Consider the following 26225-nt stretch of genomic DNA (forward strand, 5'->3'; position numbering starts at 1 on the left):
CACTGGGCAACAGCGAGGAGAGCGGAGTTTCTCACCAAGTTTCCACCACTGTCGGTTACACAGTCCTGTAGAAATGATACTGCAACGACACATGCTTCAGTACTGATTCCATTAACACACTCATTACTGGGGAACACAGCTAGAGCAGCAAGTGAGGTATCGGGGTGCAGAGCTGAGCATATTGCAGATGTTCCAATATTCTGACCCCAAGGTCAGACTTCAATTTGCATGCAAATGCAAGGTTTCTTTAACAGATGGTAAGGCTGATTAGATGGGCAGTCACTCACCTGCCTGTAAGTGCAGATTATGATCTCTCTCAGATGATAATGCATGGGAGTCATCGTCTCACTCACAGCATCCAGAGCCAAATCGACTTCCCTCTTCATTTTATGCCCTTCCGGCAGCAGTCGTACTATTTCCATCACAACCTGCAGAAAGAGACATTCAAAATTAAAGTCTCAGCTCTCCAACTTTTTCTCTTCAGTGTTTTTTTTACTGCTGGGATGAAAAGTGATTTAGACATTGCTACGCCCTACAGCAGAGAGATCTATTACTTTTTCCGGGCACCACGCCTCTGCTTCAATTAAAAATACTGAGTGCCCCACCTTGGTCCCCCCTCCAGAAAGACCCAACATTAGGAGTCGGGCCAGTGGCAGGCTTGCACAAGTATATTTCTGTGGGCTCAATTCCATCAGTATTACAACAAAGTGGCATCAGAGTCTTGTTACAACTCATCTCAGCATTGCTGAGCCTGGGCCCAGCTGCACAGACAGGGAGCACATTGCTTAGCACTGGGAGAGCTAGTATGGACCTGCAGTAGAAAATTTTGGAGAAGATTGATCAGGAGGGGAGGTCAGTGGTGTAATATGTCAACCTCCTGAGCAAGCAGTGGTGGGTACAGAAAGTCAGTTTTACAGTGCACATAAGTGAGTTGGTCATCTATCAGTGGGTGCTGATCAATATTATTGACAGTACGGGGGTAGGGTTAAGTATGCTGTAAGGGGCACACGCTGACTGCAAGTATCTCCAACTATTCCTCAGTCCCTAAGGGCAGAGTTGAGTGCAGGAGAATATCTCCCGATTCTGATTCTTTGGAGAAGTTGATGAATGTGTGTGACAGGGCAGGAGGTAATCCCAAGGAATCACCACATAAGACCATAAGACAAAGGAGCAGAAGTAGGCAATTCGGCCCATCGAGTCTGCTCCGCCGTTATATCATGAGCTGATCCATTTTCTCCTATTTAGTCCCACTCCCCTGCCTTCTCACCATAACCTTTGATGCACTGGCTACTCAGATACCTATCAATCTCTGCCTTAAATACACCCAATGACTTGGCCTCCACTGCTGCCCATGGCAACAAATTCCATAGATTCACCACCCTCTGACTAAAAAAAATTTCTTCGCATTTCTGTTCTGAAAGGGCGCCCTTCAATCCTTAAGTCATGCCCTCTCGTACTAGACTCCCCCATCATGGGAAACAACTTTGCCACATCCACTCTGTCCATGCCTTTTAACATTCGAAATGTTTCTATGAGGTCTCACCTCATTCTTCTAAACTCCAAGGAATACAGTCCAAGAGCGGACAAACGTTCCTCATATGTTAACCCTCTCATTTCCGGAATCATTCTAGTGAATCTTCTCTGTACCCTCTCCAACGTCAGCACATCCTTTCTTAAATAAGAAGACCAAAACTGCCAACAGTACTCCAAGTGAGGTCTCACCAGCACTTTATAGAGCCTCAACATCACATCCCTGTTCCTATACTCTATTCCTCTCTAGAAATGAATGCCAACATTGCATTCACCTTCTTCATTACTGACTCAACCTGGAGGTTAACTTTAAGGGTATCCCGTACGAGGACTCCCAAGTCCCGTTGCATCTCAGAACTTTGAATTCTTTCCCCATTTAAATAATAGTCTGCCTGCTTATTTTTTCTGCCAAAGTGCATAACCATACACTTTCCAACATTGTACTTCATTCGCCACTTCTCTGCCCATTCTCCCAATCTATCCAAGTCTCTCTGCAGACTCTCCGTTTCCTCAGCACTACCGGCCCCTCCACCTATCTTCGTATCGTCAGCAAACTTAGCCACAAAGCCATCTATTCCATAATCTAAATCATTGATGTACAATGTGAAAAGAAGCGGCCCCAACACTGATCCCTGCGGAACACCACTGGTAACCGGCAGCCAACCAGAATAGGATCCCTTTATTCCCACTCTCTGTTTCCTGCCAATCAGCCAACGCTCTATCCACGTATGTAACTTTCCCATAATTCCATGGGCTCTTATCTTGTTAAGTAGCCTCATGTGTGGCACCTTGTCAAAGGCCTTCTGAAAATCCAAATACACAACATCCACTGCATCTCCCTTGTCTAGCCTACTTGTAATTTCCTCAAAAAAATTGTAATAGGTTTGTCAGGCAGGATTTTCCTTTAAGGAAACCGTGCTGAGTTCTGCCTATCTTGTCATATGCCTCCAGGTACTCCATAACCTCATCCTTGACAATCGACTCCAACAACTTCCCAACCACCAATGTCAAGCTAACAGGTCTATAATTTCCTTTTTGCTTCTTTGCCCCTTTCTTAAATAGCGGAGTGACATTTGCAATCTTCCAGATCTCTGGAACCATGCCAGAATCTATCGACTTTTGAAAGATCATCGCTAATGCCTCTGCAATCTCCACAGCTACTTCCTTCAGAACACGGCGGTGCATTCCATCTGGTCCGGGAGATTTATCTACCTTTAGGCTATGCAGCTTCCTGAGTACTTCCTCTGTCGTAATTGTGACTGCGCACACTTCTCTTCCCTGCCACCCTTGAGTGTCCGGTTTACTGCTGATGTCTTCCTCAGTGAAGACTGATGCAAAATACTCGTTCAGTTCCTCTGCCATCTCCTCATTTCCCATTACAATTCCTCCAGCATCATTTTCTATTGGTCCTATATCTACTCTCACCTGTCTTTTACTCTTTATATACTTGAAAAAGCTTTTAGTATCCTCTTCGATATTATTTGCTAGCTTCCTTTCATAGTTAATCTTTTGTCTCTTAACAACCTTCTTGGTTTCCTTTTGTAGGCTTTTAAAAACTTCCCAATCCTCTCTCTTCCCACTAATTTTTGCTTCCTTGTATGCCCTCTCTTTTGCTTTAACTTTGGCTTTGACTTCTCTTGTCAACCACGGTTGCATCCTTTTTCCACTCGAAAATTTCTTGTTTTTTGGAATATACCTGTCTTGCACATTCCTCATTTCTCGCATAAACTCCAGCCACTGCTGCTCTGCTGTCTTTCCCGCCAGTGTCTCTTTCCGGTCAACTTTGGCCAGTTCCTCTCTCATGCCACTGTAATTTCCTTTACTCCACTGAAATACCGACACATCAGATTTCGGCTTCTCTTTTTCTAATTTCACAGTGAACAATCATGTTATGATCACTGCCTCCTAAGGGTTCCTTCACCTCAATCTCTCCATTCACCTCCGGTTCATTACACAATACCCAATCCAGTACAGCCGATCTCCTAGCGGGCTCAACAACAAGCTGCTCTAAAAAGCCATCTCGCAGACATTCTACAAATTCTCTCTCGAGATCCAGTGCCGACCTGATTTTCCCAATCTACTCGCATGTTAAAATCCCCCACAATTATCATAACACTGCCCTTCTGACAAGCCTTTTCTATTTCCAGTTGTAATTTGTAGTTCACATCCCTGCAGCTGTTTGGAGGCCTATAAATAACTGCCATCAGCGTCCTTTTACCCCTGCTATTTCTTAGCTCAACCCATAAAGATTCTGCACCTTCCGATCCTATATCGCCTCTTTCTAATGATTTAATATCATTTCTTACCAATAAAGCCACGCCTCCCCCTCTGCCTACCTTCCCATCCTTCCGATACATCTCCTGTAGTCACTCCATTGGTGCCTTTCCGCAAGCAACAGATGCTGCTATGTATCTGGAGCTAAACCCTCAATGCTGTCAGAGTCTGTTCAGAGCAGATAAAGGGAATGGAGCCTCGATCCCAGCTAATGGGGAACCAATGACCAAGCGTGGCAAGGCTAATGGTGCTGGAAGCAGAGTCCCTGGAGCTCAGCCAACTCAGTTCCAGCAATCAAAGGGCAGGGGGAAGCAACCAGCGAAACTGGGACAGAATGCGGGTTACAGGAGACAGCACAGCAAGAACCGAACCAATAACGACAGTGCAGTGGACAACAGGAGTCAGATTAGTGAGCAGAGTGAGTGAGTGGGGTAGGGGGATGGAGGGGGGGGGACAGAGTCAGTGGTGAGCAGAGCAATTGAGCAGAGAGAAGGGACAGAGGTAATAGACTGATAGACGTTACTGTTTAATTTTACACAAAATAGTGTATACACAGAGCTGAGAAAATACATTGCTTAACTAGATACAATAATTATCTAGTAAAGCTGAAAATATCAAGTGAATGGAATGCACAAATTATGAAATATATTGAAGAAAGTAAATTAGAAATCGGCCAAACAAATGTTTGTCATAACAAAGACCATTAGAGTGAATAGAGATGGTGATATTCAGAGCAGACACATCATTGGGTAAGTATTGCATCACCAGCAAGTTTAGCTCGGATATGGTGACACAAGAAGACTGCAGATGGTGGATCTGGAGCACCAAACAATCTGTTGGAAGAACTCACCGGGTTGAGCAGTATCTGTGGGGAGAAAGGAATTGTCCATGCTTTGGGTCAAAATCCTGAATCAGGACTGAGAGTGGAGAGGGGAAACAGCTGGTATAAAGATGAGAAAGCAGTGGTGTGATGGAGGCTAGAAGGCGGAAGGTGAACTGAGGAAGTATCAGCAGATGATGGGCAGATCGAGTCAGGTAAAGGAGGGGAAGGGATAGAGTTGGGAAACTGGGTAGATGGAAGCAGATAAAAGAGGAAGATGGACCTAGAAGGGGAGTGAGGAGGGTGAAGGTGGAGACAACTGCTGGAGGATCATTTCAAACATTAGTTCACCTTCCAGCAGATGTTTCCACTTTTACTCCCTGTAGGTCCACCTTTCTCCTTTTTTGTCTACCTCCATCAAGCCTCAACTCAGTCTTAAGTCGGTGATGACCTAATATTAAACTGTGACACCCAGGTCTAGATTCTCCTTTTCAAATCACTCTTGTCAAAACCCCTCAAGATCTTATGTGTTCGCACAAAATTCTCTCACCTTTAAATTTCAGAAAATACAATCCTAGTCTGGACAACTTTCTACAAAAGGCAACCCACACATTTCAGGCATTAGTAAAATAGTGGTGAGAGTAGTTTATACTGCCAATGCCCTAACAGTAGCTATACTATTCAATAGATTATTAATATGGAAATACAGGATCTTTGTAGCAATGTAATAATCACAAGAGATTTTAATCTTCATAATGAGCAGACAAATCAAATTGGTAGTAGTACTTTGGAGGCCTCAATATATCCATTCAAGATGGTTTCACACAGCAATGTGTTATGGGGCCCCTAATTAGATCTTAAATCTTTTTAGTGAGACATGATTAATTTGCAATCTCCTAGTGAGACAGGATCTAGCAAAGAGTGATCATAATGCGAAAAGGTTTATCTTTGATTTTGAGAACTTATCCAAAACTCATCCTAAATGAAATCACTTGGAGGTGGAAGGGGTGAGTGGTCTTCGCTCTCACTGATATCCCTCAGCACATGGTTCTCCACCAACATATAGGGGGCTACATCACCAAGAGCTCTGCCACATGGACAGCCTCCAGCACAATATAGATCCACTTAGCACAGAAGAGTGATCACAATGTCCTAGGCAGGAAGACCATAAGGAGGTTCAATGGCAGATCTTCGGAATGTTATAAGTGGCAAGATTGTAAACTGTAATATGCACTGAGTCTTGAGAGAGCTTTGAGATTCCATTTATCTGATGAGATATTTTCACAAACCTCAAATTCTCCCTTTGTATATTTGGCATCTGGCACACTCACAAGTTCATCCTCACTGTTTTCAGGAATACCCTGGAACGAAAATAGGAAAAAACCTCAACAGATGTTTATTTCCTGATTATATCAGTGCAGAACAAGAATAGAAGTGTAAATGGAGAAAAAAAAGCCAACCCCCAACACACAAAAGCAATGTTTAATTTAAGACACAAGAGATCGTAGGTGCTGATATCTGGAGTAACATGCAATCTACTGGAGAACTATGTGGGACAACCAGCATCAGTGGGAGGAGAGGAATTGTCAGTGTTTTGGTCAAGAAGATGGAAAGGATGGAAGAAGAGCTCCATATTAGGACAACCCGGAATGGTCATTCAGTGTTTGTTACCTCCCACCAATGATTAATTAAAACTGTGATCAAGTTGTGCAACTTGAAAATGTTTTTCTCCCTTGGTTCACACTTTTCACACAGAGGGGACAACTTTCTCATTGAGTACACCAATCATTTGTCCACAGGCAGCAGTATACACCCACAATCCCTTCTAATGCTGATGCCAGTCTGTGAGAAAATGAAAGGAAATTTAAAAAAAGACTGTCTCTTCTTTTTTTAAAAATTTCTTTTCAACCTTCTCACCTGAATTTTCTGTAACCAGCCTTTAACTGCAGATAATTACAAAATATTTCAGCCTCATCTCTTGTACTTGTGTACTGAGCACCAGCAACTGATGTTTTTCAAATGACAGGGAAGTAGTGTTCCTCAGGGACAGAACTAAGAGCATGGCTTCTCTTAATACATGTTAATGATTTAGACTCGACTGTATAGAGCAGTTCCTAAATTTGCAGATCACTTGGAGCTTCATCCCCCATTTTAGTTGCTTAATTGCCCACCACCATTCACAGCTGGATATCACAGGGTTACAGAGGTCCAATCTGATCAGATGATTATACATAAACAGCTTTGTCCACCCAGAGTTCTGTATTGAAGGATTTGTAACCTTGAGAATATAACAGGAATGTTACTTCATTAAACTTGCAATGCATGTTTTTATCAGTCGAGGCATTGAGTTCAAAAGTCAGGAGTTTATGTTGAAACTTTGATAAACTCTGGTTAGACCACTTCAGGAGTACTGCATACATTTCTGGTTGCCCCTGTATAGAAAGGATGCTGTGTCTTTAGAGAGGATACAGAAGAGGTTTACCAGAATGTTGCCTGGTTTGGAGGCTATGTGCTATCACAAGAGGCTGGATAAACCTGGGTTGTTTTCTCTGAAGCACTGGAGGATGAGGGGAGATCTGGTAGAGGTTTATAAGATTATAAGAGGCATTGATAGAGAGGACAGAGAGTTTGTTTCCCAGGGTTGAAATGTCTAATACCAGAAGGCACGCATTGAGGGTGAAAGGAGGTAGGTGCAAGGGGTGTGTGAGGGGTAAAAATTTTTACTCAGAGAGTCACGGATGCCTGGAATGCACTACCTACACTACATTAGAGACTTTGAAGAGAAGTTTGGATAGGCACATGGATGCAAGGAAAATGGAGGGATACGGGCATGGAGGGATTAGTGCTTGGGTGTTTCTGATTTGCTTTTTAGCTGGTTTGGCATAGCATTGTAGACTGAATGGCCTCGTACTCTTCTATGTTCTATGCACTAAATCCTAATTCTCTTAGCAGAGGCAGGAGTGTATATTACAGTTGTCAGTTAACCTAACAACCCAACACAGTACACCAACCTTGAGGTGCCAGAAAATGAGCACAGATATCACCATGGCTGTTGTAGTCCTTCCCTTTCCATTATGGCAGTTAAAGACGACTGCTGAACCGGAATCTTCTCTTAAAACCATTTTTATGGCTTCCATCAACTTATCAAAGTCCTTGATTGAAATCAAAAATGAATTACATCAATGAGAAATGTAAAAAAGAAACAATTGATATATTCAGACAGAAGTAGTAAACATTTATTTAACAAAAATTTCCTTTAATTATCCTCCTTTCTTTCATTGAAATGTCCTCTTGTGGAATACTTGAGTGTCACGTAAAGAGAAGTTCAACAGTTTGCAGAAACTTGGTCAAAGATGGTCAGTGTGCACCTTAGAATTGTAGAGAGCTGACGTGTGGGATAGGAGTGGATAATTTTTTTTTAGAAATGACACATTGAATTAAATTAAGGAAAATAATTATAGGGCTGGGTAACTGCAGCTATGAAATGATTTGAACAGATGTATTTTAAGGGAGGCTTGGAGATCTCCTTTCTCAGATTTCATTCCTGGCAAATGACAAAAAGCGTATTTTGAGTTTATAACATTACCAGTTCTAACGAGGCCGAGCAGAAAGGTGGATTTGATGAGTTTCCAGGGCAACACCTGTGGGCTGTGGTTAAATGGAATTGGTATAGTGTAGCCAATGAAGAAAAGGAATTTCTAGCTGGTGCTAAAAGAGTTAATCTGGCCAGGGTTCAGATCAAATGTTTGAAGACAAGTAGCTTGTTTCACAACATTTTGAAATGCTTGGGGTGTGTGTATGTGAGGGGTGGCTCTGTATGAGAAGACTATTCAAATACCTCAAGGGTTCCGTTCCCACATTAGATCAGTGACTCTATTTTACTTGAGTGGCTATAAAATATTTGTGGTGTTCTTGGGGTTTGAAAGGTGCTGTATAATACAAGTCCTTCTCTCTTCTGACAGTAACTGTGCAGCATTGTTACTTCCTCAGACACACCAGGAGGCTCCCAGGAGAACAATCTCATGGATTGGATTTCACTTACTTTCTGTAACTCAGCAACTTCATTTTCACACATGTCCACAAATTCCATTTTGACTGTTTTGCCACTTACTTATACTAAGGGGTAATTTACAGTGGCTGATTAAATGTCCAGCATGTGGGAGGAAACCAGAGTATCCAGGGAAACGGGGGAATGTGGATAACACTGAAAATACCCAAGATTGGGACTGAAACTCACCGATGAGCCTCTGTGCTGACCAAGATGATTAAAAATACACAGAACAAAAGAGGTTGAATTATTACATTTAGAAAACCTTCAGAATTTTAACCTAAAAAATAACAATTCACACTTTGGGAATAGTTTTGAAAGGACCAAAATGATTTATTTGTCTGCTTCAGAACCAATTACAACATTGGAACACAAATATATTGTTGGTCCACAGGCTGAATCTAGATGTGAGGAAGTGACTATTGTCTAGACAGATTATTGATGGAGCGGAGGAAGATTTGACCATTTCCCATGTCAGACTGGGGGAGCAAAGTAAAGGAGAAAGGCTGTATCTGTACCCCTGTTGGGATCTAGTTACAGAGATGTATTGTGTATGTTATTGGGCAGTTAGCCTTCTACACTCAAAGATGAGGGAGCTGCTGACCATGTTCCATTATTACAAGAGAACAGCTCGATTTTTCACTGATGCCTCCAAAAGAGTTAAGATTTCACAGCTATAAATACATACAGCCTACCTGATTCCACATTAGGTGATTCGCTGAGATCATTCATCATAAAACTGGGCATCCCAGGCAAGTGAGTGTCTGACCAAAGTTAATCATCTAGGTAGCTGACCATTCATCAAGTGTTATGGTCAGGCAATGCTATCCCCACTAGTGCTGCTCTGGCTTTGATCAGTATTACAATGCTCAGCTCACTTTGCACTATGTTCATGAGAAATTGTGCCTTCCAGAATGAGTTTCCTATGAGCTAAAACAGACACCAGACATGCTGTTCTATGCCTAACCCACTGACCATATACTGCTGTAATAGCTCAGTCACTTAAAAGTCACATCCAGTGTCCAGTCTCTCCCAATACATGAGAAGTGAGTCACATTAATCTTGCTATTACGTACATAGAATAGTACAGCACAGTACAGGCCCTTCGGCCCACAATGTTGTGCCGACCCTCAAACCCTGCCTCCCATATAAGCCCCCACCTTAACTTCCTCCATATACCTGTCTAGTAGTCTCTTAAACTTCACTAGTGTATCTGCCTCCACCACTGACTCAGACAGTGCATTCCACGCACCAACCACTCTGAGTAAAAAACCTTCCTCTAATATCCCCCTTGAACTTCCCACCCCTTACCTTAAAGCCATGTCCTCTTATATTGAGCAGTGGTGCCATGGGGAAGAGGCACTGGCTATCCACTATCTATTCCTATTATCTTGTACACCTCTATCACATCTCCTCTCATCCTCCTTCTCTCCAGAGAGTAAAGCCCTAGATCCCTTAATCTCTGATCATAATGCATACTCTCTAAACCAGGCAGCATCCTGGTAAATCTCCTCTGTACCCTTTCCAATGCTTCCACATCCTTCCTATAGTGAGGTGACCAGAACTGGACACAGTACTCCAAGTGTGGCCTAACCAGAGTTTTATAGAGCTGCATCATTACCTCGCCACTCTTAAACTCTGTCCCTTGACTTATGAAAGCTAACATCCCATAAGCTTAACTACCCTATCCAGCTGTGAGGCAACTTTCAGGGATCTGTGGACATGTACCCCCAGATCCCTCTGCTCCTCCACACTACCAAGTATCCTGCCATTTACTTTGTACTCTGCCTTGGAGTTTGTCCTTCCAAAGTGTACCACCTCACACTTCTCCGGGTTGAACTCCATCTGCCACTTCTCAGCCCACTTCTGCATCCTATCAATGTCTCTCTGCAATCTTCGACAATCCTCTACACTATCCACAACACCACCAACCTTTGTGTCATCTGCAAACTTGCCAACTCACCCTTCTACCCCCACATCCAGGTCGTTAATAAAAATCACAAAAAGTATTTAATTATTAAATAGAAAGGAAAATATATTAAAACAGCACATGTATGGCATGCACGAAGTGTGGGTGCCGAACATTTCTTCTGGTCACAGACGTACCAGCACAGAAGCACTCACTAGTGGGTCTCCTGCTTCAGTGACCAGGTTCAATCCAAGTTTGGGTGCTGCCTGTGTGGGATTTGCACCTTCTTCCCATGACTGCTTAGCTTTTCTCTGAATGCTTCCAATTCTTCCCCCAACCCAAGAAAGCAATGTTTCAGAGCCATTTAGACAGACACATGAAGGGGCCCTGAAGGGGGGGGGGGATGTGAGCCATGCGCAGTTTAAATTGGCATCATGGTTGGAATAGACACTGTGGGCTGAAGGGACAGTTTCTGATGATTTTGACTCAAAGATAAAATCATTGGCAAAAGAGCTATAATGGCTGTAACCAACCATTAAAATTACCCAGTATTACTGCTACTGAAGGCTAAGTAAGGAAATGTGATCATTCAGGCATATTGGATTTCTTGTAACTGAACCCATACATAAATAATTTGCCGATGACATACAACAATCAGACTCAAAACAGCAAGCTGGGCATCGGCCTCAAACAGTAACCCTTGAATTATCAGCTTCAGCATATAGGGAACTGTGGGCTCAGAATAAGCATCCATTTTTTTTTAAAACTTTACACCACAAAGGAGACACATTAAAAGAGCTTCTTTGGCCTGGTCATGGTTTTCTCTCAACTATAACATCCTTTACCGTCTCTCTTGGTGCACCACAGTCGAGGATGGGAATACGTCTGTACAGCAGGCCTTGATGGGAACCTTTCAGTTGGTTAAAAATCTCTTGCATGGTGAGGCAGCTTTTAAACAGTTTCGTCTGCTTCTCCTCACCAAGGCGCACTTCAAGCAACTTCTGTGATGTCAGGATCTCATTTTTAAGGTTGCTCTCTAATTTCTTCTCAAGAAAAAATAAAACCAGGCAATTAACAAAATTCAGAAATAATGTCCATCTGTTTTTCATTTTGTAAACAAATAAGCTGATCTCTACTTTTCTCAGATAATTACTTTGGCAGATTATTAACAGGTTTCAGTTAAATGCCACATTTATCTTTTTACAGTAAAAATGCAATAGAATTAAAATAAAATATTCAGATGCTATCAAATTCCCAGAGGATGCCTCTAAGGACTTAAGTATTTACCTCCCTTTTCCAATTTGTCAACTTTCCTCTCAGATATTGATGCTTGTTCCTACTAATATCAGACATACTGGCCTACATTACTTAGACTCTGCTACTTTCCGTTGTACCATTTCAAGCTTTATGGGATCACCTGGTAAAATATGAAAGCTGAAATGCATAAATCAACATTATTGATCTTCCTGGTTTTACATTATTGTGTTCATTTGGTAGTTGCATTACATTTGTAAGAAAGAAAATAGTAAAAGTCCAACCTCCCTGTTGCTAACTGCTCCAAAGATTTTGTCAATTTATTAACACATTCTAATCATTAATATTAAAAATCCTTCTTATCAATCTGCATTTACTGATATTTTTAAAATGCATCCTACAAAACCTAGCTATAATGTGTGTTTTAGCACAAGAAAGTAGCTTCTGCACAGTAACACTAGAAAATAAATTAATCATTGAGTTATACAGCAGAGAAACAAGCCCTTCAGACTACTGAGTCTGTGTCACCATCTTTAGTAATTCCATTTTCCAGCACCTCACCTCTACCCTTTTTTACCTTGACAATTGAAGTGCTTATCTGGAAAATCAGGGTAACGTTGTGCAGTAGTTAGTAGAGCGGCAGTCTCAAAGCTAGTGACCCAGTTAAAGCTACAGTGACCCGATCAAAGCTACAGTGATCTGGGTCTGATCACGTGGATGGAGTTTAAATGCGACCACATGGGTTTCCTCTAGCTGCTTCAGGTTCCTCCTACCTTCCGAAGGCATGTGGTTGGTGGGTCAGTTGGTCATTGTCAATTGTCTCTTGTCTCGAGTGAGTAGGTGAGGAGTTGATGGAAATAAGGGGAAAGTAATAAATGGGACTGATGAAAGGCTGGTGTAAATAGTTGGTACGGACCCTATGCTGTGAACTGAAGAACTGGTTTCTGTGCTGTATCTCTCTATGGTCTCTTAAATATTGTGAGCATACCTTCAAGCAATACATCCTTTTATTTAAAAAAATCCTCATATTGCCTCTAAAATTCCTACCCCTTACCTTAAATCAATGCCCTTTGGTTTAGCAAAATGCTTCTTACTATTCACCCTAACTATGCACATAATACCACAACCAAGTCTGCCTCAGCCTCCTTTGATCCACAGACAACAAACACAACCCCTCCAGACTCTTGTCATCACCAAGCCTGAAGAATGTACTCAGCACCGACAACAATGCAATCACTTTCTTCCTAATGGTGTGGCAACCAGAGCTAAACACAGTACTCCAATATGGAGCAACTACAGTTATATTATAACTATTACAGTTATATTACATAAAGTTATATTATAACCCCTTCCCCCACTGTTATATTTTGCATCCCAGCTCATGAAGGCATATACATTATGTAAATTACTTAGATATGAATGCACATGGCACTATTAGCAAGTTTGCTGATGATACTAAAATAGGGTCTAGTTTGTTGATAGAGAAGCAGTTAACAATGAATTGCAAAGAGATCTTGATCAGTTAGGAAGATAGGCTGATGACTGGCACATGGATTTCAATTTCCATAAGCTCAAGGGGATGCATCTTGGTCATTCAAACTAAGGTACAGCATATCCAGTGAATGGCAGGGCACTGATGCCTGGGAGTAAACATTCCAGAGTTTGCTGTAAATGGCCACACAAGTAGAAAGGGTGGTGAAGAAGGCGTTGAGCATGCTGGCTTTATCAGTCAGAGCATCGGGTTAGGAGTAAGGACATTATCTTACAACTCCGCCATGGATGGGTCCAAGCCCAGCTGCGAAGGGAGGGCAGTTGGGCATGGGACTAGGAAAACCATCCCGTAAAAAAAAAGTGCCTCAGAAATGCCAACAGAAGCTCCAAAGGCCTCATCCCTGGAAGAGGAGGGAGAAAGTGGGCTACACTTCGGATTACTGGCCCAGGAATGAGAGCTGCTGTAGGTGGCCCATGCCCCAATAGGGGTGATGGGCTCAAGTTAAGCTACATTAAGTTGCAGACATACAAGTTGTTGCTGAATCTGCATTAGGAGAATTGTGTACAGTCTTGGTCACCCTGACATCGTCAATCTGGAGAGGGCACAGAAGAGATTTATGAGGACATTGCTCTGACTAAAAGTTCTGAATTAAAGAGAAGTTGGTCACTCTGGATCTTTATCAATGGAGTGCAGGAGAATGAGGGGTAATCTCAGAAGTTTATAAAATTGTGAGGAATATTGTATGGTAAATTGTCATAGTCTTGTCCCCAGAGTGGGGGAGCCCAAAACTAAAGAGCACAGATACAAGGGGAGAGACCTGCCAGTAAGCTGCCAGAGGAGGTGGTCGAAGCGAGTACAAACTGCGTTTGGATGGATGGAAGGGGCTTGGAGAGTTATGTGCCAAACGTGGCAACTGAGACTAACAATGAGGATGCTGTGGTTGGCATGGACTAGTTGGACCGAGGGGCCAGTTTCCGTGCCATATTGCTCCAAAACTTCTTAACCATCTATTTTTCTTATGCTTATACATTCATTGTGAGGAATTTTGAGGAAGCCTAATTGCTAATATTTTTAATATTGACCTCCACTTCTGTCCCCACTCCACCCTATAATTACAAAAATGATGTTCTCCTGCAACATACACCTCACCCAGTGCCTTTAACAATCCATGTACCACCACGTGGGCTGCTCACCTGCTGACCCTAACTTGTATCTGGACTTTTGCTCTTACTTTGGACCTGGGTTCCGGTGGTCCTACTCCAAATCCAGTGTGTAGACTGGGTTGCCCTCTGCTGATCCTAAACACAAATTAGTGGCTTCTGTATTCATTCATTTTTTTTTTTGCAGTCTGGATACTACCGGCAAGAGCAGAATTTATCACACATCCCTAACTGCCCCGGAGAAGTGGTGGCAAATAGCTTTCTTGACCCTCTGCTATCTGGTTCAGTACTCTCACTGTGCCATAGCGTGGGCAGTTCCAGGAGTTAGACCCAACAAGGATAAGGGACCTGCGATGTATTTCCAAGTGAGGATGGTACACAACTTGGGAGGAAGTACTGCTGGCAATGGCGTTCCCATGACTCTGCTGCTTTTGTCTTTCTCGGTTTGGAAAATGCTGTCAGAAAGAAACTCCAGTTCATTTTGTAGCTACAGGTATTTTTCCAATGGTGACTAAATCTAAAAGTAATCCATTGTTTATAAAGGTATTCTTGGATCACTTGAAGCTAAGAAAAATGCTGTATATAAATCGAGAGCTTGCTTTTTATATATTATATCAATCTGTTTTAGTGGAGATAACAATGATAGTTTTCTTTGTGTAAGTAACAGAAGGAAGAATGACATCTACTGATGATGTTATTCATCTCTAGCAAACCTTGCAAAGATTACTCACCTCCAACTGCTCTGGTGACTCTGTAGGTACTCTAATAGGCTGCTCTAGGGCGGCTGGTTCCCGGGGAGTGTACATTTGACTGTTGCCTTCCAGCACCACTTCCTCTCGCAACGTCACCCACAGAATGTTAGTATAGTTCCTCTTACCATCCGTCAGGTAAGTCAGGACAGCACCGCATGCCTGTCAACAGGAATTGCTAATCCATGAGTTTAATGTTCTGCTACATCAGATCTCACAAAAAGCTTAAGATAAATATAGTGACTTTACCACTTCCCAAACTAGAAGTATCCGATATAGCAGCTCTATTTAAGAACTTGGTTTGGAAGGTGCTAAGTGTGATATTTCTGGGGTCACAAATGGGATTTAAATCAATTCCCCTCCCTTTGCTCTCATCTCACATTGGCCAAAGCTGTGTGTCACCACCAGTGAGGGAATTACAGTTAAAATGGCCCACTTCAAATATTTAGGCTCATGAACTTCAAACAGGACAAAGTGGAAAAAGGGGAGAAGGGCTGAAATGGGAGAGTGAAGACAGAAGATTCTGCAGGTGCTGTGATCTGGAGCAAAATACGAACTGCTAGAGGAGCTTGTGGCCTGGGCAGCACCTGAGGAAGCAAAGACATGGTCGAGAATTTGCACATCGGTATAGAGGACAGAAACCCGTGTAATGAGGAGAAGGGAGGTTGGCGAGGTAGGGGCTGGCTGCTGATAGGTGGAACCAGGTGAGGAGAGGAGAATAACAGAAGAGTGACCTTGGCTTTGTGTGCCAAACAGTCAGGAATTTGGGGTCAATACGTGGTCACCCGGATAAAAGACTAGTTATCTTACAAAGCTTTTCAGATCAATTGTAGAATGTGATACCGACTTATGGATAAATTTACAAAATGCTAATTATCAGTTTTGAATTACTGGTCACTTTTCATTGACATTAAATATTGTTAAACAATTTGTTGATTTTACATCACTCACTTATGAAATGGCTGACAAATCAAAGAAGATCATTCATTCGAAACATATTACTTCATTTCCGCATGTTACATATAGACAGATATTCATCACTGCATCTAATATGCAAATTTAACCAGAAGTATCTGCAACTTTAAGGCAGTGTAGGGAGGCAGGAGTCCCTCATTTCCGTGCTCTCAATTCCTAGAAATATCAAACTGCATCTTTCCTTTTAACCTTGGTATTTTCAAATCACCCAGTTAGCATTTAAAAGCAAATACGGAGTCTGACTCCCCCACGTTCTGCTCTAACACTAACAGACCACACTCAGATAATGGAAGAAATTCTTCTATTTCTTTTGGTGAATGATGATCATTGAATTCAAAATCCAATACATCAGATATCATTCCCCAGGATTTGCAAAGAGCCATTCAACTGGGCATTGGGTGAAGAACCTAGATTCAAAAGACAAGCCATCAGCAGAAAGCACTGAAGAAGCTTGTGTACTAAAGGAAGACAAGTTTGTAGGACAGGTAAATGGAAAGAAAACAAGTGGAAGCGAAGAGAAAAACAAATTCAAAAACTTAATATCATGATCCAAAATCAAGTCAGCTGTCAGTTGTAGCAGAGCTCACATGTTATAATGCCTACAAAATAAAATTAGGCAGCATTGCCAACAGCAGCACATCCCTTCCTGATAAGTTTAACATATCCTATGTATGTTTTGAACAGAAGGGGATTCGTAACCAGCCTCCAATGCACTTGGGCACACAGTCACCACTGTGGATGCAAGATCAGCCTTCTGGATGGTGAAGCCATGGAAGGTATCTAGCCCAGATGGTGTTCCTGACCATGTCCTTAGATCCTGTGCATATCAGCTGGCGGGGGGATTTGCAGCAAATGAGGATAGGCAGCAACACCCCCACTATGACTGTTCTTAACACTGGTGCTCCACAAGGCTCAGTTCTCAGCTCTTTGCAACTACTGTATGTACTACACCCTGTACACTCAAAACTACACATTCAGATTCAGCTCCAACTCCATCTACGAGTCTGCAGATGATACCATCACAGTGGCATCTCAAAATGACAATGAGTCAAAGTACAGGAAGGAGTTAGAGAACCTAGTAACAACAACTTTTCTCTTAATGCCAGTCATTGACTTCAGGATGCAGGGGCAGTGCACATGCCCCTGCCTACATCAATCGTGCACAGGTTCAAGTTCCAAGGAGTGACCATCACCAGCAGCTTGTCTGGTTCAAACACATAGACATCACAGCCAAGTACACTCGCCAATGCCTCCACTTCCTCAGGAGTATAAAGAAATTAGGCATGTCACAGTCAACCGTTAACAATTTTTATTGATGTACCATGAAAAGCATTATTTCTGGATGTACTAGAGCTTGCTATGGCAACTGCTCTGCACATAACCACAAGAAACTGCAGTGAGTTGTGGATGAAGCTCAGCACATCACGGAAATCAGTGTCCCCTCCACGAATTCTGTCTTTACTTTCCTCCACCTCAATAAAATTCCCCGCATAATCAAAGACTTCATCTACCCTGGACACTCTTATCTTTGCCTTTCATTGGGTAGAAAATACGAAAGCCTGAAAGGGTATACCACTAGACTCAAGGACAGCTTCTACCATGCTGCTATATGGCTAGGTTCTCTAGTACGCAAGATAGACCCTTGACTTCACAATCTACCTTGTTATAATCTTGCGCCTTATGCCCATCTGCACTGCACTCTCTACATGGCTGTTGCAATTTATTCTACATTCTGTTATTGTTTTTACCTTGTACCAGCTCAATGCACTGTGTAATGAATTGATCTATATGAAGAGTATGTAAGACTAACTTCACACATGTGCAAGAATAAACCAATTGCAATAACGCAGGCTTGAATTTTAAAAAACCTGTAAGGAAGAGGAAATACCAATTGTATTATAATATATACCACTATGTTACAGTAAGATACTACAAGAAGTTACCTCTAAACTGGGCTGTGCCATGCCATAGATCGGCATTTTTGGAACCCTTCTAAAATTGGCCACTTTCATTTCTTTTATGGTGCTAAGCACATCTGGAACTTCGTCTGTGACCTGTTGAAATAAAAATAATGGATATCAAACTCGTGCTCGCAATCTGACAGCTCTTTAACTTTACTGATTTTCTCCTGCTCTTCTCCACTCCTCAGTCTTTACCAAGTAACAATAATGACATTTAGTCAACAATTTTATTGAAGTTGGTTTACCTTCACCTACATGCTTATTATGACACAGTAGAAAGCCAGTTAGCACATTAGTAGGTATCTTTGACAGGCAAAAATACTAGGGGATTTCCATTATCATGATGTTAACTGTGATACAGTCAATGTCGGAGAGGACACAAAATTTCCAAACTGCATTCAAAATCAATCTACAACCTGGAGCAAACACAATAAGGAAAGAAGAAAGATAGCAGGAGGAGAGGAAGTGAGGTTTTACATTTAATTTGAGGATGCATTGAAGACACAATAAGATAAAAAAGGAAAGCATGACAGGTATTGAGAACTTAATACTACAGAAAGCCTAGAGACCATTAAAAATTGCAGGGGTGAAATTAAAAAGCAAATTAAGAAAGCATGAGGATAATTAAGGAAAAATTAGAGCACTGGAGAATGGAAAATATAACATATGTTTGGAGGCAAGAGGTTATGGACAGAGTTTGATGAATATCTTACAGTTGTTTTTACAAAGTACTGATATTATTCTTCAAGACGTAGAGTGTGGACACAGAAGAAGAAATAGGAAGGATCTAACATGTTTTAAAGTGAGTAAGTTGCTAGGCCTAGAAACTGGACCCCAGGCTGTTCAAAGCAGCAAGGGAAGAAATAGCAGAGACTCTGACCATCAATTTTTTTTTAGTGTCATCGAAGTCCAGGACAGTTGCCAGAGGATTACAACATTGATAACATGCTGTTGTTAGTAGGAAAGCTTTTAAACCTGGTTTAAAGGGTATAAACAAAAGGTTACAAAATAGTTTAACTTTGGTGAACAAGTTACTGGAATTACTTCTGAGAGACTGTGTAAACTTCCATTAAGACAGGCACAGCTCAATCAAGGAAAAATCTATACGGAATTGTTATGGGAAGTAACTAACTTGATCAGATATTTTCAGGAGATAACAATGAGAGTTGTGCAGTACTAATACCGTACCAATTTCAGAGTGAACAGCAGTTGTACCTGAGCCAAAGGCAAGAAAATTAATATCATGCTAACACCCTGATGACATTCTCTATCACACAATGGAAATCAAAAAGAGGGCGATCTCAGTAAAGTAGTAAAGGCCGATCAGAATTCACAAAATATCCTCCAAACAATAAAAATCTTAGAAATTTCTGACAATGCCCCTCAAATAGGAGGAGATTTATTTTGCAGCATGTTGTGGAAGTAATTCTAGAATAAAATGTCCACCAACAACAATCTCCACCGATGAAACATCTTTAATATTGTCGAACATTGCAAAATTTTTCACAGGATGCTATCAAACAAACCCGTGCCAATGTTTCTACAGAAGGTTTTAAGGTATGCCTTGAAGGATGATTTAGAGAGCATTTGGTTCAGTTATAGAGTAACCTATTAATCTTTACGAAGTTCAGCTTCAAACTTACCAAGAGTCTGATGCCTTTTGTTATCAAGTCACAAGGTGCTGTAAGCTCAGACACATCCATGCCAGCTAAGATCCTGAACATCCAGGGGTGACTACACATCCACTTGCTGAAGTTAAGTGAAAAGGCCAAAGGGTACTGGAAGGTAACATACACGTTAATTATTAGCTATAGGTAACATGACAGAATCTCCAAACTCAAATATCTTCAAATACCATTGGTTTCTTCATTATATGACAGGTTTTTGGATCATTGGGATCTCTTCTGGGGGTAGAGACAACCTATACAAGAAAATTGAGTTGCACTTGAACCAGGGAAGAACCAAACAAGGAAATTTTATTTTCTCACCAGAGTGGGCTTAAACTAGATTGGCAGGGGAATGGAACTTGAGAGTGAAATCAGTGAGAAGACAGAAGTATATGCAGCAACCAAAGCATGTAAGCCTGACAATCAGGATTGCCACGTTTACAGTAAAATGGCAGATAGGACCACTGCTTTAAATCGCATCTATTTCAATGCATGTAACTTAACAGGTAAAGCGGGTGAACTGAGGGCATGGATTGGCTCTGGGGACTGTGATATTGTGACCATAACATAATCGTTCTGATAAGAGAGAAAAGTCCAAGGATACTTGATTGGATACCTGCAAAGTCTCGAGGAGAATTAATTGAAAATTTCCAAGGACAATTGCAACTTAAGTGTAAAGAAGACCTAACAGTAACACATAAAAAAAAGGAAGCATTTAATAATTAATAAAATACAGAGAATTAAAAAAACAGCAAAAAACTCAGACCTCAGAATACTCTACCAACAACCCAAGGATGTGACAGTAAGAACACCCTTTGTACAGCAACATTTCCCAACTTTGCACCATTTAAATACTACTCTCTCCTTCTATGTTGCTACTTAATTGGATATATTCACATTTATAAACATTATGCTGCACTTACCAAACAGCTTCCCAATAATCAACTTGTTTTTGTTACCTTGAAGTCTCTTCACATCCTCCTCGCAACTCACAATAACATCAACAGCAAACTTAGAAGTAATATGTTCAGTTCATTTATCCAAACCACTGATACATAGTATTAACTTCTGGAGTACGACCAGTAATACTTCAGTAATACATCCTGCTCCTCCAATAAAGACTCATTTATTCCTTCTCTATTTTCTGTTCATCACCAGTTTCTAGTCCCACACGCTATAATTTCCAATGTACTCTCTTACGTTAAGTCTCTAAGGATATGTCCTACCAGAACTAGTAGGAAGAATTCTCCAGCAAGCCTAAGTCCCAGGCATATGGCATCCAGCCTCCTCTCCAATACTGCCTAGACCTTTCGCTGCCTCAGTAAAGCAGTCAGCATAATGAAAAACCCTAACCACCCTGAAAATTCTCTCTTCTTCTTTCTCCCATTGGACAGAAGATATAAAATCCTGAAAGCACGTACCACCAGGCTGAAGGACAGCTTCTATCTGACTGTTGTTACCAGACTCTTGAAGGAACCTCTTGTATGATAAAAAACGATTCTTGTCTTCAGAATCTACTTCATTACGATCTTGCACTTTATCGTTTCCCTGCACTACACATTCTCAGTGGCTTTTATGCTTTATTCTGCATTTATATAGTTTTACCTTATTCTATCTCCATGCATACCGTATCTTGGTACATGTGACAATAATATACCAATACCATTTTTCAACAGTGCAGGCAAGTATAAACAAGGAAAGCCGAGGAATGCAGCAGCTTCACCTCTCACTGCAAGGGGTAGTAAACAAACAGAGCAAAGCAGTCACCTTGTGGAGCAGGGACTTGGTGGAGGAGCAACAATCCAGTAAACCTCACTTTGCTTTCTCCTGAAACCATCAGAAATGGTGGTAAACATCCTGAGTGGGACTTGTGACACCATGCAGTAACCCTGTGCAGCACTGGTTACAGTGCTAAAGTGATCACTTTGGAGCAAATTAATGATAAGTATCCAAAATGGTGTAACTGACTGTGGAAACATGGTCTGATGAAACTATGTGTTGTGGAGCAGGGAGAGGCAAAGCTGCTTCTTCCTTTCCAACCGCCAGTGTCCAAATAGGAAAATACAACACAATTCAATGCTGATCACTGAAATAAATACTACACAGGTCCGTGCATGATCACAATCAACTTCAGATAGCATTACTTGGGAACTGGCTGCTGCCATGGGGGGGGGGGGGGGGTGGTTATGACTAACCTTTCACATGTAGTGTAAGCTACAAGATAAATTTCATGAAAATTCCCCTGCCCAAACTTTTGATCTGCTAGTAATCCTTGGTGTTAATATTGACAGCAAGTTGGTGTGGGATAAACACCTTTCCATTCTTTCAAACAAGGCTGGACAAAGGCTTGGAGCTCTGTGGAAAGTAGCATCCAAACTAGACAAAGAGGGCAGAGCCACAGTTTACAAAGCCCAGGTACGAAGTATCATGGAGTATACCTGCTTGTCATGAATGAATGCCTCACAGAGTGTCCTCAGCCAGCTTGATTCCATTCAAAGAAAGGCTCTCAGGATTATTGGTGTAGATGAAGCCACAGCTCCTGAGAAGCTGCCATCAGTAGCTTACACCACAGATGACAGGTTGCTGCAGCTACTGTGCTATACAAAATGCACACCAGCCACAGCCCCGCAGACCTTCGCGCCATGCTGCCTTCATCTTGTGAGAGACGGTGCACCACACGATCAAGTTTATCTATACCTGCTCATGCTGTTTCTATGCCTGATGCGAGAACCTACACACTGGATAGAAGCTTCCTTCACTGTGCTATCAGAATTTGGAACACCCTTCCAGATGCTGTGGTTGGAAACATCTGCGATGATGGGGTCCAAGCCTTCAAGAGTCGAGTGCACAAACACCTATCATCTCTGGGAGGGAAGTCACATGTTTCTTCATAAGCTATCATGAAGGGGACCAGGATGGTAATGCTTGGTTGTTGGTAGGTAGGGTTAATATCTGACTTTCAAGAGCACTTGTGAGTTACGTTCCGGCTGGAATTAGTCCTTAAACTGCTGGAAAGCAGTGCGGAAAGAACAGGTGTTGTTTTCTCCAGGTAGGGATTAGTTTTTAGTTCCAAGTGCTCCTGTCACGTTTTGTCACCCTGCAACCTTATCCTTCAATCTCTTTGAATTATGGAGGACAGCATGTTTATAAATGTCTCTCTCCAGCAAACTTCATCATGATCGTCATGACTCCAGTATTTTTTAATGTTTCTTAATTGTACATATGATTTTTTTTTGTGTTCTATCGCTGAGCAGCAGTGAACCATCTGATTGGCCTATCAGAGTTCTCTCTGGGAACTAGTTGACTTGATCAGCATTTCTGATCTAGCTTAATTAAAAGCTTAAGTTCACGATTGCACTTAATAAAAAAAACCCACACCTGCGTGAAGCCTCTTCACATCATAACTTAAGGATTCAGATGATGCCAAAGCTAACAATGTACGAGACATTTTACAGTATGGAAAATACAAGTTATAACTAAAAAAAATCTCTAATGCACATACCTGTTCATGAAGGTAGTAGTTAAAAGCAACAAGATAGAAATAACACTCTGTACTCTGTAGTACTCTCTGGAGAAAATATTCCTTGGTGCTATTTCCCTAAATGGAACAAGAAATAAAATTTACAGAAAAATATCCTATAATCATCCATTTTTTAAATTAAAGCATGGCAGGTGAATATCTCAGGGTTTGAGCTTAAGATGACCAGGCCTGAAAGATCAAAATGAACAGGAGTTGCTGCTGGATGAGGCCAATGTGGATTTTAAAAGTTTAATAATGAGGCAAACAATATTCACAGCTCTTCAGAACTCTTGGCAAAGCCACATCCGTTATTCCAGCAGCCAGGGTACTAGTAGGAAAATGCAACACAATTCAAAGCTGATCACTGGAATAGATACTTCACAGGTCTGTGCATTATCACAATAAATTGTAGATAGCATTTCTTGGAAACTGGCTACTGCGTGGGGGTTATAACTAATCCTTCACAGCTATAATGTCCAAGAGGGGGTTTCATGGGCAGTTAAATGGGCAGAGAATCTCAAGGTATCAAAGGGTCAGAAAACAGAGTATATCAATCTGGATAAAGGGCAACACAATGAGAGGTACGAGAAGATTGTTACTTTACACAATAGCTTACTGTGGAGTAGATTTTTTTTCCTTTACGGTTTAGTTGAAACTATTCAATAATGTCCGTCAAAAGATAATTAGGTCAGTACTTCAAAAGGAAAACTGCAGGGACAGAATAGCTCATGTTGTGCTACATGAGTCATGTCTAAATCATCTCTCCGATTACAAGTACATACTTAAGTATAAAGAACTGTGTTTATGACACATCCATCACACACCAGACATAACACGTTTTATTCCATGTCACTGCGCAACACTCTGTAGTTCATAGACACTTCCCAACCTGCAGAACTTCCAAATCAACACCAAACTGAGGCAGTGTTAACTTAATTTTGTTTCCTTAAGGAAAGGTAGTTGTATGTAACACACTATAACGCTTCTCTTCTGTAGAGAATACCACATTGACCATCATTGTAGCTCCATATAAACCACCATGCACATAATATTCTACTACTTTAATTGCATTATAACCTATCACTTGACCAGGTCTTTGATATACAGTGCCTATAAAAAGTATTCCCCCCCCCCCCAGAAATTTTCATGTTTTATTGTTTTACAACATTGAATCACAGTGGATTTAATTTGGCTTTTTTTTTTGACACTGATCAACAGAAAAAGACTCTTTCGTGCCAAACTGAAAACAAATCTCGACAAATTTGACTAAATTAATTACAAATATAAAACACAAAAAAATTGTTTGCCTAAGTATTCAACTCCTTCAAGTTAGTAGTTAGTAAATGCACCTTGGCAGTAATTGCAGCCTTGAGTCTGTGTAGATAGTTCTCTATCAGATTTGCACATTGGACACTGCAATCTTTCCCCATTCTTCTTTACAAAACTGCACTCGCTGTCAGATTGCATGGGGATTGTGAGTGAACAGCCCTTTTCAGTCCACAATTTCTCAATTGAATTGCGGTCTGGACTCTGACTTGGCCATTCCAGGCCATCAACTTTCTTGTTTTTCAGCTATTCCTCAGCAGCTTTGGCTTTAAGCTTGGGGTCATTGTATTGCTGGAAAACAAATCTTCGCCCAAGTCGCAATTCTCTTGCAGACTGCATCAGGTTTTCCTCCAGGATTTCCCTGTATTTTGCTGCATTCATTTTACCCTCTACCTTCACAGGCCTTCTGGGGCCTGCTGCAGTGAAGCATCCCCACAGCATGATGCAGCCACCACCATGCTTCACAGTACATGGTGTGTTTTTGATGATGTGAGGGGTTTGGCTCTCACCAAACATAACATTTAGTCTGATGGCCAAAAAGCTCAATTTTGGTTTCATCAGACCATAGAACCTTCTTGCAGCTGACTTAAGTCTCCCAGATGCCTTCTGGCAAAGGAGCTGATATTTCACATGTATTTTCTTCAACAGTGGTTTTCTCTTTGGCATTCTCCCATAAAGCTGTGATGGGTGAAGCACCCAGACAACAGTTGTTGTATGCACAGTCTCTCCCATCTCAGCCACTGAAGCTTGTAACTCCTGCAGAGTTGTCATAGGTCTCTTGATGGCCTCCCTCACTAGTCCCCTTTTTGCACGGTCTCTCAGTTTTTGAGGACAGCCTACTCTGGGCAGACTTACAGCTGTACTATATTCTTTCCATTTCTTGATGACTGACTTAACTGTACTCCAAGGTGTATTCAGTGACTAGGAAACTTTCTTGTATCCATCTCCTAACTTCAGCCAGCTGGTGGCGTAGTGGCATCAGCGCCAGACTTCGGAGTGAAGGCTCCCAAGTTCAAACCCAGCCGGCTCCCTAGGCACACTTTCCATCCGTGCTGGGTTGAGCGTCAAGCTAGCAACTCGACCTCGTAAAAAAGAAATTGCCTGCTACAGAAACATCAACAGCAAAAAGTTAATGGCCTATGCTCTCTTGTGAGTTTAAAGGCAATTTCTTCTTCTTCTTCATCTCCTAACTTGTGTTTTACAATAACCTTTTTGCAGAGTTGCCTGGAGTGTTCTTTTATCTTTCTGGTGTAGTCTTTGGCAGGATACTGGCTCACTAGCAATTGGACCTTCCAGATACAGGTGTAGCTTTACCACAATCAATTAAAACACTTGACTGCACACAAGTGATCTCAATTTAACTAATTATGTGACTTCTAAAACCAATTGGCAGCACCAGTGATAATTTGGTGGGTCATATTAAAGGGGAGGGAAGGGGTGAATACTTAGGCAATCAATTATTTTGTGCTTTATATTTGTAATTAATTTAAATCACTTTGTACAGATCTGTTTTCACTTCGAACACGAGTCTTTTTCTGTT

The 26225-nt window shown here is 41.5% G+C and overlaps 1 protein-coding gene across 3 annotated transcripts in view; it reads right to left on the reverse strand.

Moving 5' to 3' along the window:
- LOC134358454 (paladin-like) overlaps positions 1–26225 on the reverse strand; it is a 292622-nt gene that overhangs the window by 131892 nt on the left and 134505 nt on the right. For all 3 annotated transcript variants that reach the window (XM_063070695.1, XM_063070694.1, XM_063070693.1), the window contains 8 exons: positions 23342–23437; positions 19816–19950; positions 18155–18265; positions 15219–15398; positions 11427–11624; positions 7636–7776; positions 5914–5985; positions 288–428 (listed from right to left, as the gene is read on the reverse strand). In XM_063070695.1, the coding sequence (XP_062926765.1) occupies positions 288–428; positions 5914–5985; positions 7636–7776; positions 11427–11624; positions 15219–15398; positions 18155–18265; positions 19816–19950; positions 23342–23437 (1074 nt within the window). The remainder of the gene's footprint in view (positions 1–287; positions 429–5913; positions 5986–7635; positions 7777–11426; positions 11625–15218; positions 15399–18154; positions 18266–19815; positions 19951–23341; positions 23438–26225) is intronic.

Source organism: Mobula hypostoma, chromosome 18 (genome assembly GCF_963921235.1).
Source record: "Mobula hypostoma chromosome 18, sMobHyp1.1, whole genome shotgun sequence".
Lineage (NCBI taxonomy): Eukaryota > Metazoa > Chordata > Chondrichthyes > Myliobatiformes > Myliobatidae > Mobula > Mobula hypostoma.